The sequence below is a fragment of the Lissotriton helveticus genome, chromosome 3_1 (assembly GCF_964261635.1).
Source record: "Lissotriton helveticus chromosome 3_1, aLisHel1.1, whole genome shotgun sequence".
NCBI lineage: Eukaryota > Metazoa > Chordata > Amphibia > Caudata > Salamandridae > Lissotriton > Lissotriton helveticus.
This window is the reverse complement of record NC_136061.1, coordinates 851,507,334-851,519,437: the sequence shown is the minus strand read 5'-3', so window position 1 is coordinate 851,519,437 and position 12,104 is coordinate 851,507,334. Positions and strand designations below refer to the sequence as shown.

At 41.9% G+C, this 12,104-nt stretch overlaps 1 protein-coding gene across 1 annotated transcript in view; it reads right to left on the bottom strand.

Moving 5' to 3' along the window:
- The window catches only part of LOC144823032 (protein argonaute-3), a 1,185,091-nt gene that overhangs the window by 48,488 nt on the left and 1,124,499 nt on the right, over window positions 1-12,104 (bottom strand). Inside the window, exon 17 of the mRNA XM_078681169.1 lies at window positions 11,052-11,153. Within this exon, the coding sequence (XP_078537295.1) occupies window positions 11,052-11,153 (102 nt within the window). The remainder of the gene's footprint in view (window positions 1-11,051; window positions 11,154-12,104) is intronic.

Sequence of the window (12,104 nt, the reverse complement as noted above, 5' to 3'; positions counted from 1 at the left end):
GCCGCTTGACAGTGAAAGTAGTTATTAAGAACATAGGAACTAATTTTGATGCCACCTTGTTAGGACAACGGCAAAGTTGTTTCACCCCTGGGTGGGAGCAGTCGGTTAAGAGGTGTATTTGATGATGGGTCACCGGAAGCACAGCATGACCCTCTCATATTCTCTGCTTTAAGGCCTCTCGTAGTGCGGACCAGTGTGCTGCCAATTTGGTCCTTAGCAGCACCACTCTGCCTGATCCTCGCACAAGCGGCAGCTCCTCCGTTAAGGTAGAGGAGCGTGGCCCCACTGCTCCTTCAGTAGTGCAAACATGAACAATAAAACGATAATAAAACAATGCTATTATCATTTTATTTTTCAAGTCTAAGGAGGAGCAGGGCCATCCACTTGGCCAGCAGCAGGGAGGAGGAGTGCTAGGCACTGTAAGTGTGCATGTCGGTTTGGCCGGCTGTCATAGGACGGCCAAACCGACATGCGCACTTGGATTTCTCCACCGAGCTGTGCAGTACAGCAGGGTGGAGAAAAGGTACAGGCTCCCAGGGCCTGACTGATCGCCAAAGCAGACTGCTCAGACAATCCTAGCACTTCTCTCATGCTGGGTAATAGTATTACCAGTATGAGCGCAGCGTCTGGATTGGTCTAGGGGCCGGACGTCTGGGAGCCAGTGCACCAGCAGAGGAGCAGAGCGGTGAGGAGGCAGTTACGTTTTATTTTATTTTTTGTGGATGCTGTCAGTAAGGGGAGGTAGGGGTTGCGTACACTGTTTAACAGTGGCCAGGTGCAACATGTTCCTGCAGTGTTAGACTGAAATTGTTGTGGGGACTGCTTCTTAATAAAAGATCACCTTTTCCCCCTCTGTAGTTATTCAAACTGCACTGAATTACGTGGTCACTATTTGAGTTTATGTTTGCCTCGATTGGTGTATTGTTTTGGAGGGAGGAGAGTATGCATCTTTGAGTTTACTAAGAATTCCCCTCCGTGTATATAAATGCAGGCTTCCTATTTAAGTACAAAATTTCCACTTTGGGTGAATACTTATAACTTTTTACTTCTGCCTCGCAAAACACTTTAAGAAATGCACAAACTTCTTAGCCATTCTACCGCCAACTTGACCTCTGGAGCGTTCCCCTGAGTTGAATTTATACAGGTGACTTCCCACAGACACCTGCCTGGTGCTGAAGATAGAGTCAAATATTGAGCTTGTCACATGCGGTGTTCATAACTCCGAAGCAAGCAGCAGAGAGAACCATGCCTTTACCATTCCCCTTGCCCTCCCTCCATGTGGAAGGGGCTTGGATTCTATTACAGGACCGGAGGCTTTGGATTATGCTTTCTCTTTCATTTATTGCCACTCACAGCAGCCAATAAAACTTTAGTATTATGTAAATAAAACTACATTTCCCATGATGCACATCACATCCTGTCAGACCCCATAAGAGCCACCATGACCGGAAATGATCCTCTTTCTTTTCTGCTCACGCAGAAAGATAATTGTATTCTGTTCTCATGCTTATTATATGCTAATTGTTGGTTTACAGGCACGCGCCACCTCACTATTGATTCCGCTCGTTTAGCGCGCTTTGTATTTCCCCTGTCTTTGTCTCCCTTGCAGGGTTAGTTTTGCACTGTATTGCTGTGCAAGCGTGACCTTAGCGCTCTATCTCTTTCTGTTTCGCGGCTCTCCCGATGCCGTCGAAGAGCGCTTGTTGTGGTGTGTCCCCGGTGGGGGAAAAGCACATAAAGCATCTTTGAATTTCCCGCTCTAGTGGGCTGAGTTTACTGCTGCGTCCGTACTCGGACTCTTGTCTCGTTCTTTCCTCCCGCATGCCAGTACCGCTCCGTATTGATGTATTAATATGTTAAAAAATGCATGTTTACACGTGCAGAGGCTCCCCTAATCAGCCGGAAGCACTGGAGCCTTTCACTTTCGGTTTTCCTAGGTTTCGATGTGCGTAGCCCAATTGAGCTATTTCTAGTAGGATTTGGGCTACGCACACCGCTACTGCCCAATGAGCAACATCTCTATGCCTGGCTGGCAGCAAAAACGTTTTGGGCCTGGAGGGTGCACACCTCCTGGATAAAAAGCTTGCTCTTTGGCTCCACCTATGCCCCGAGTGCTGCAAGAACTGTGCTACAGCCTTTGCTGAGGGGCTACGTACCTTTTCTGATTTCTGTGCTGTGGGTTGGCTCCCCCCTTTTACTCCTCTCTGTATTTTGCCCCATGAGCAAATATTAATACAAAGTTTGTCCCACAATGGAGGATTGGGTCAATTATGAAGAAGATGACACCATATAAGAGGAGGAAGTGACAAACCCTTCCATAGAGGATAACATTGTTGAGGCCCTGTATGCTTCTGTCCAGGAGTCGGTCGACAAGGCCCTGGAGAAAGCAGTTCCAGTAACTGTGCAGCAGGCGCTTGCTACTGCATTGAAACCTATAACTAAACAATTAGAAAAATTCACTAAAAGTCATGGTTTCACTGCTCCTGCAGGTACTCCCAAGGACGTCTCTGCTTCCGAACCTCAGTCTAAGTCCTGGCCTCACTCTTCTACTTTGTCCTCATTGTCTGTCCCTGACACTGGCAGATCCAAGACCGGACACTGATACTGATAAGGACACCACGTCTACTGACACTCCGGATGAGTCTCCTCCTAAGAAGAGGACCAGGAATTCCAAGAATGTGTAACCTCCACAAACTATATTTACTCCCTTCAATTTCAATCCAGCTGACATTGTTCACCCAAGGTCTTCGGACTGGTTTCCTGAGGTTGCCGCATACCTGCATGACAATCTGTGCAGAAGCTTTGACAAAGAGGTGCGGAACATACTCTGCTCAGAGAGTCCCAGACCAGATATCTCTGATAAAGTAGCAAAAACACCGGATATTGTCTCCAGTCTCTTAACTTTCCTAAAAAAGTTTGCTAAGGACCCAAAGAAAGGTATTGACCAAGCCTGGCAAAGATGCCCCGACAAGCTCCTAGATGTAGTGGAGCCCTTGGCAAAGATACAGGAAATGGCGCTAGAGGCGCAGGAATCCGGTACCACAGTGGATCCCCACGCCTTGGCAGGATGGACCCAGAGGGCGAAATGCCTCTTGGGTAAAGCAAACTGCGCCATCTCCAATGAAGCCGTAAATCCCTCCTTATGCCGATGGATTCCAACCTCACGGAGTTGGTGGCAGCGGAACCAGGTCCTTTGGCGGACGGTAATCTCTTCGGAGAAACGTTTCGTAAAAGACGTGGGTACCTTCACGACTCTTGACAAGGCCCAGTCGAGTATCAAGAGAGTCTTTCAGGCTAGTGTTTTCAACAGGGCCAGACGAGGCAGAGGACGCTCGTTTGTCAGTCAATTCTCCCAAAGTCCTCAGAAAGGTGACTTCGGCCGTGGTAGGGGTGAGTGGGACTCCACCCGAGGGGGCACATTCTACCCCACCAGACAACACTTCAACAAGATATATTAAACAACACATATTGTGGGGGCTTTCAAGTCCCAGAATCTTCAAATGAGTGCTCCAGACACATTCCCACTTCCCTTTGGGGGGGGAAGGGGAGGGTCGTACTCAGTTTTTCTATCACAATTGGGTTCAACTGTCTCAGGATGCTTGGATATTACAGACAATTCATGGTTTTCATCTAGATTTCTTTCAGATTCCTTTTCAGGACAGACAGCCCAGACAGCTTTCTTTTCCCCAAACAGAGTGAGCTTTTATAGATTCAGAAATCGAAGAATTGCTGCAGAAACACGCTATAGCATATTGCGACGAGGGCCCTCGCAGTTTCTGCAGCAATATTTTTCTGGTACAGAAGAAAGGCGGAGGTTACAGGTTGGTACTCAATTTGAAAGACTTCAATCATTACATAACCTACAAGCATTTCAAGATGGAGGGTATCCATCTGTTGGCGGATCTCCTGAAACAAGGGGACTGGATGGTACGTCTGGACCTGAAGGACGCCTACTTATCTATTCCAATCTTTCCTCCACATTGCCGGTTCCTGCTATTTCAATGGCGGGACCGATGGTTCGAATATTTGGTCCTTCCTCCCGGTCACTCCTCAGCACCATGGTGCTTCACCAAAGTGCTGAAGCCAGTGATAGCTTACCTCAGAGAACAAGAGGTTCGCATGATAGTGTCCTTAGACGATGTACTGATCATGGCGCAGTCTCCGACCTTGGCGGTTCAGCATTTGCGCATGACCATTGCTAGGTTGCAAAATCTGGGATTCGTGGTCAACGAAGCCAAGTCAGTACTGTGTCCATCCCAGACGATAGACTTCCTGGGCATCGTCATAAACTCTCACACGGCTCAGTTGAGCCTTCCCCGCTCCAAACTTCGGGATATCAAAAAAGAGCTACGTTCCCTGTTATCCAAACAGACGGTCTCACTGTGAGTGATTGCCAGAATAGTGGGCCTGTTGGCGTCATCCATACAAGCGATATTTCCAGGGCCTCTTCATTATCGAGCCTTCAAAGGTTGAAGATTCAACATCTGCAGAAGGGACTCTCCTACAAGGACCGGGTCCCTCTTTCATCGGAGGGCTGGGGGGCTCGTTGCGGAAATATTTCCACAGGAGGGCGCTGGTCCCTACGCAAACTAGACCTCCACATCAATTGTCTAGAACTTCTAGCAGGGTCATTCGCAATCCGGACCCTGCACCCAAAAGAGTGTTGTGTTGCATCCTCTTGCGGATGGACAACATATCGGCAGTTCGGTACATCAACAAGCTGGGAGGCACGAGGGCCTTCATGTTAGTAGAGATAGCGAAGAACTTTTGGAACTATTGCCAAAGTCACCAGATCTCGGTCATAGCCGAGTATATTCCGGGCCAGTCCAACGTAGTGGCGGACTGGAACTCCCGACATCTCAAGGACTACAGCGATTCGATTAGCAACTCCAACCTCAGGTAGTACATTGGCTGCAGGCGATCTGTGGGACATGTGCGATCGACCTGTTTGCGTCCAGATTGAATCGTCAAATTACCACATTATTCAGCTGGAGACCAGACCCATTAGCTTTGGGGACGGATGCCTTCTCTCAGGACTGGTCCCATTCTCTGAATTATGCCTTTCCCCCGTTCATAGTGATTCCCCGGGTGTTCACGTAGATAATATGACAGACGGCGGAAGTGATCCTAGTGACTCCCCTGTGGAAGTCGCAGCCTTGTTACCGATCCTATTGGAGGCGAGCTGTGACTCTCCCAGGAGAATTTCGGAGTCCCCGACTATGCTCCAGGGCCCTCATGGAGAGATGCACCCGATGATGTCGGGGCAGTTGTCCCTGATGGCCTGGAGACTTTCTGGCAACGTTGGCAAATGCCTGGCTTTTCGGAACAAGCTTCAGCCTTTATCAACCAGGCTTGGGCCCCCTCAACCGGGAAGAGATACTCTTCAGCCTCGAAGGGCTGGGTTTGTTGGTGCGTAGAACAACACGTGGGGGCAGACTTACCCTGCGTTGTAAATTTTCTTTCTCAGAAGGCTTCTGAGGGGTTGGCATATTGTTCCATTAATAATTTCTGTTCCGCCATTTTGGCAGGTCATTCCCAGATTGAGGGCAAACCAGTAGGGATGCATCCATTAATATGTAAGCTATTAAAGGGTATTAGAGTAGCGAATCCGCCCAAACCCAAGTATACTTCCTTATGGGACGTCTCTCTAGTTCTTTCCTTATTTAATCAATGGCCGCAAAATTATATTTTAACCAGGAAACAACTTTCGTCCAAATTAGCCATGCTCTTATGTCTCGCAGCATGTAGACGGTCATCTGCCGTTAAGGCTTTGGACATTACAGGTAGAGTATTTACTCCTGAAGGAGTTTCTTTTAACATTACTTCCAGAAATAAGACAATGTCTTGGTGTGTGGAATATCACGCTTTTCCTAGCAACGCTAAACTTTGTGTAGTTCAATGTCTTAAGGCCTACGAGGAATGTACCAGGTCCATTCGGCCTGCTGATGTGGTGCAATTATTAATTGCTTTGCAGAAACCTTACAAACCTGTTACTGCGGCTACGATAGCCAGATGGTTGAAATCTGTTATGGAAGAGGCGGGTGTTGACACCCAAGTGTTTGGGGCGCATTCTGTTCGTGGGGCCATGGCCTCTAAAAGTTTTATGTTAGGTTCTACTGTTCAGGACATTATGCATTCTACTGATTGGTCTTCCAAATCAACCTTTAAGCAGTTTTATTATAAACCGGTGGGTAATATTTCCTCTGTAGTGTTTCATCAGCGTTAAACTGGCATATTACGAATCCTCCAGTCATGTAATAGAATAAAAAATTAGCTAGCTATCGCGCCAAGAATTTTCAAGTCTATTAAGGCACGGAGGCGAGGATTATCCCACCCGGTTATATTACAGTAATGTAATGTTTTACCCACCTGTATGTTTATATTCTGTTTAAGCAGAAATTACGGGTTTCCTGTCTCTCATTCTTCCAGGTCATGAGAAGAAGATGGATTAAATATGCTTCCTGTTAACACGTTACTTCCAGTTGGATTGTTCTTCCACGTTGGAGGATATTATTATTGAACTTGAGTTATGTTTGATGGACTTTTACTGTTCGAAGCAAAGTAAGAGGAGGATTTCCGGTCATGGTGGCTCTTATGGGGTCCGACAGGATGTGATGTGTTACATGTGCATCATGGGAAATGCAGTTTTATTTACATAATACTAAAGTTTCATTGGCTGATGTGAGTGGCAATAAATGAAATAGATACATAATCCGCGCCTCCGTGTCCTTAATAGAATTGAAAATTCTGGCCGCGATAGCTAGCTAATTTTTTATTCTCAGAAGGTCCTTTGTGTCTGTGGCTCCTGTCATGTGACCTCTTTCCTCACAGCCAGACAGCAGCCCTCTGCTCCCTAGGGCCCTCGAGATTTGTTTGTAGTTGGTTACTCAAGCCACTGCCTACAACACATTACCCAAGTTCTTAAGGCGCTGGTTTCATGCAACCTATACACATGCATGCCCCTGCTTTGGACTTTCTCGTCTCTGCCTTGGTGAACAAGCATTTGTTTCTCTCTGTGCGAGTTGACTTAAATAACCTGCTCTTATTTTTTTGCTATCTTTCCTCCCACCCTGTCATTACTCATTCTAAACAATGCATTTTCAGCTCGCTGCATGAAAAATAACGTGTCATCTTTGATTTTCTTTGACAAAATCTCCTAGGAAAGAAATAACTAGTTGTGATTGCAAAACAAACAGTATTAATGTTTACTTTTGGGTTTTGACTATGAATCCAATTACTTGGTGTGCTCTTTTTTTAGTAGTATTTGGCAGAGAAATGCATGTGTCAACCTAGTAGCTTTTGTCACTATACGTCAGTAGGGTATTCAGTCCAAATATCGAGTTGGAAATGTCGACTCACACTAATATCGAGTTTTAAATATTGTGACACAGAAATATCGACAGCAAGAATAATGTGGTCAAGAATATCGCCTTTAAGGTAAGACATATCGATTTTAAAAATACAGAAGTCACTAATAGCGTTTGCAAAAATACTGTTGTTTAAAATTTTGATTTTTTAATTAGTGTTATGTATTTTAGTATATATTTTATATGTATGTGATGTATTTTTTTGTATAAGTATTTTTTATGTGTTTTTAATCAATTTGTACGTATTAATTTTATTTTAATTACATTTTGCATTTTTTAGTTCCATAGCGGGTTGTGGGTTTATAGGGTGGGAAGTAATTTAATTATAAAAAATTTATGAATATTGTTTATTTTAAATATTTATTTAATTGAGATTTTATAAAGGTAATTATGTTTAATTTTTTAGGTACATTTTAGGTGCGCGTTGGTTAATAGGGGTAAACGATGGGAAGTAATTTATTTGTAATTAATTAATAATTAGTTAATTAAAATATTAATTAATTGACAATTAATTATGGTAATTGTGTAATTAATTTTAGGTGTGGGTTGTGAGGTTTATAGGGGTGAAGGGTGGGAGGTAATGTATTTTTCATTTATTTATTTTATTTTTGACATTTATAGAGCGCGGCGAATACCCTGAGGCGTCTCGGCGCTAGACCATTCAATTGTTTCCTAGTTGTGCAGATAATTTCATTGGTTGAACAGCCATGTCTTTACAAGTTTCCTAAACTGAAGGAGAGAGGGACTCATCTTAATGTGTTGAGGAAGTGTGTTCCATAGTTTAGGAGCGGCCACAAGAAAACGGCGATCACCCCATGACACCGTCTTTGATCGAGGAATAACTAATTGATGCAGCTCCGAGGATCGAAGATGTCTGCGGGGAATGTAAAGTTTTAGTGGATCCTTCAGGGTATGAGGTCCTTGGTTATTGAGGGATTTGTTGACTATGCATAAGGACTTAAACTTTATTCGGTTTTTGATGGTGAGCCAGTGATATCGTCTTATTGTTTCTGAAATGGGATGAAATTTAGCAGTTCCAGAGAGCAGGCGTGCCGCCGCGTTCTGAATGGACTGAAGCTTGTTTATAACCCTGGCCTGAGCGTCAAGAAAGAGTCCATTACAGTAGTCCAGTGAGGACAAGACTAAGGAACATACCAATGTTTTAATTAATACCTCTGGGAGAAAAGGGCTAATCTTCCTTATCATTTTTAATTTGTAATGGGCCGTTGTAGCAACTTTATTTGCATGGTCCATAAAGCTGAGCCCATTGTCGAAAATGACTCCCAGATTCCTGACCTTTGCAGTTGGGATGGGGGGTGAACCAAAGGCCGGTGGTATAATATTAATTAGTTGATAATTAATTATGGTAATTGTTTACATTTTTTTGTGTTTGTGTTTTTGGATCATGGGGTGAAAGGTGGGGAGTACATTAATTTGACTTACTTTATAATTAGTTGTTAAATACTATTAGTAATATAATTGGAAAGAAAATTTCATTGTGTAATTCATTTTTTTACACTTTAATTTTAGGTGTGGGTTGTGGGGATTATAGGTGTAAAGGGTGGGAAGTTAATTAAATTGTATGTGTTTAAATTTGTTTTTTAAATAATATTTGTTTAATCGATGATTAAATATGTTAATTATGCAAATACCTTTATTTTATTCTTGATGTTGGTTGTTAGTTGTGTGGTGTCATGGGCTAGGAAGTAAATAGACTAAATGTATGTAATAATGTTTTTGTTAAATAATTTCTAAATACAAATTTGTTTTTAAAATTTTTATTGTATTTAATTTAATATAATATTTGTAGGTATTTGTGATATGTATTTAACATTATATGTTTTTATTTTTATTAAATATATTTTATATTTAACATTATAATATGTTTTTATTTTTTATATTTAATAGTAAATATATTTTTATTTTTAACATATTTATGTTTTTTACATAATTTTTTTTGATTAAGTTGATGATATTCTGTTTGTTTTTAATTTTGAACTGACTAGAGTGAGAATAGTAAATTGTACCCCTCCGCACTCCAACACTTTCCCTATTGATGCACTGACTGGAGTGGGAATAGTAAATTGTGTCCCTTTGCTATCCAACACTTTACCTACTGTTGAACTCACTGAAGTGGGAATAGTACATTTTATTCCTCCGCTATCCAACACTTTCCGTATGGTTGCACTCATTGGAGTGGGAATAGTAATGTTCACCCCTCCGCTATCCAACACTTTCCCTACTGTTCCACTCATTGGAGTGGGAATAGTAATTTTTACCCCTCCGCTATCCAACACTTTCCCTACTATTGTACTCATTGGCGTGGGAATAGTACTTTTTACCCCTCCACTATCCAACACTTTCCCTACTCTTGTACCGACTGGAGTGAGAATAGTAATTTTTACCCCTCCGCTATCCAACACTTTCTCTACTGTTGCACTCATTGGAGTGGAAATAGTAATTTTTTTACCCCTGCTCTATCCAACACTTTCCCTACTGTTGCAGTGACTGAAGTGAGAATAGTCATTGTCACCCCTCCACTATCCAACGCTTCAACTACTGTTGCACTCATTGGGGTGAGAATAGTAATTTTTACCCCTGCTCTATCCAACACTTTCCCTACTGTTGCAGTGACTGGTATGGGAAATTAAGTTTAAAGATTTTTAAATAGTTCAATGTTTTAATTTAAAATAGAATATTTTTTTTAAACTAGAATTTATGTTATTGGTATATGTATATATATATGTTACATTTTATATAATTGTAAAATTATAAAATACATTACAATTATTAGTTTAATTATGGTTTTAAAGTAAATATATACATATATATTAATTATTATATATGTGTTTAACTTTTTTTAATTACGTTTGTTATATTTGTTATATATATGTATATTAAATCTAACTGTTTTTAATTAATGTTATTCTATATTTATGACATTGATTTTTTCCCCCTGATATTTCTGTACTTACCATTATAAGTATAGGATGTAGATATTTTTGACATTGATATTTTGGTCACAATATGTTTGTATGGGGATATTTTGAGTGTCAATATTTTGTCAGTATAGCCGTCAGTAGCCATAAGGAAGTCTTAGTCAATGACGAAACACATGTTCACTGTGTTTGAACAATTGTATCTTGTGGTTATATCTTGCCGTCTTTTGCACTCTATCAGAGACGTGTCCAATTTGTATTGTATTTTGCATTAATACATATTTAATGCCCATATGTGATCTATACTTAATACCGCTCAACAACATTTATGTTGAAAACTTGTCTTGCCAGGTTCTTTTTTCATCACATTAAGTTGTGACCTTACTAGCTCAAACTGTGTTGTGGTCCAGACACTTCTAAAGGACACATGAGAAAGTCATAATGCAATCACACACAGAGACTCGGACATTCCTCGTCTATCTAGCTCCAATTCCATATGTTTATATTAGTCTTCCATTTTAAAAAGTAATCAGAAAATGAAGATCCGGGATTATTCTTTTTGAAATGCTTTAATATCTAAAGTTGATTGGGTTATTTTAAAATGACAAATAACTGTAGTTAATTGTTGCTCCAGACATTTGTGTAGAAAAAAAGAATATTTACGATTGAGGTTTCTTCTTTGTAAAAGTTATCTCAGATTAGGCACTTAGTTGAACAATATCCAACTATCAGAAACATGATTTACCTGTATTCCAGCGTGGCTACAGAGATAAAAATCAAACTCATATGGGTGAGTGATATCTGTATCCACTGTTGTTCCAGCTGGTATGTTCCCACTTCTTCCAACCTGGGTACAATTTAAATGAGGAGCAACAGTATTAATGATACGATGATAAGAATGCACGTTCACTTTTATCAGGCTAAGCTCCAACCTAAACTCAATGGCTTGTATTTAAAATAATAGAAAAAGGATTCCAAATCAGCATTCTGCTCTACTGTGCATTGAGATGAAATGCTCTATTCATATTTATTTGCGTTTGTTGGGACATCAGCCAATCTCTATTTTGTATCCCATAGCATTTTCTCGGATTTTTGTTACAAGAAGCCATGATTCTCAAAACTAGTGATGGACCTCCATCACTCCATTCGCGATGCTGTGGATTCTGCACACACTTTGGAGCATGACTGTCCCCTCAGCAGACTTCCGGGAGACCAATGGGTGGTGTGAGCTTCCTCATAGGAAGGGGCATAGGCTTTTTTACCTGCACCCTGCCTCTCTGTAAATCTGTGATTCTACTTACGTGTTGTGTACCATCTACAAATACATACTGTAGCACAAACGGGTGATTACAATGAACACAAAAAGGCCATTCTCCCCTGCCATGTGCCTCAGATGCCCAATGCAAAAAGAACAATTGATGGACAGAATGCAACACAATGTCATACATTCTCTCCAGTACAGAGATCTGGGCCTAAATCTATCTTTTTTTTTACTCCCCACGCCATTCCAATTTGAACCCAGCCATATGCAATTCAGTCTTGACCCTGCGTTCAGTGGGAACAGTCCAGCCCGAACTGCCAAGCCAGATTCTCCCTGGATTGGAAACAAACATCCTAGCACCGGTTTCGGGGTTTCATCCCTCATCAGCCAGCATAGCTTGACTCCAGTAGCATGGAGAGCACGGGACCCACGTCTAGGCATACACATCCCACTCCGGGTGACAAATGCAAAAAGAACAATTGATGGACAATTGGACCTGGCCTGGCAGTTTGGTATGGACTGTTCCCATGAGGCACA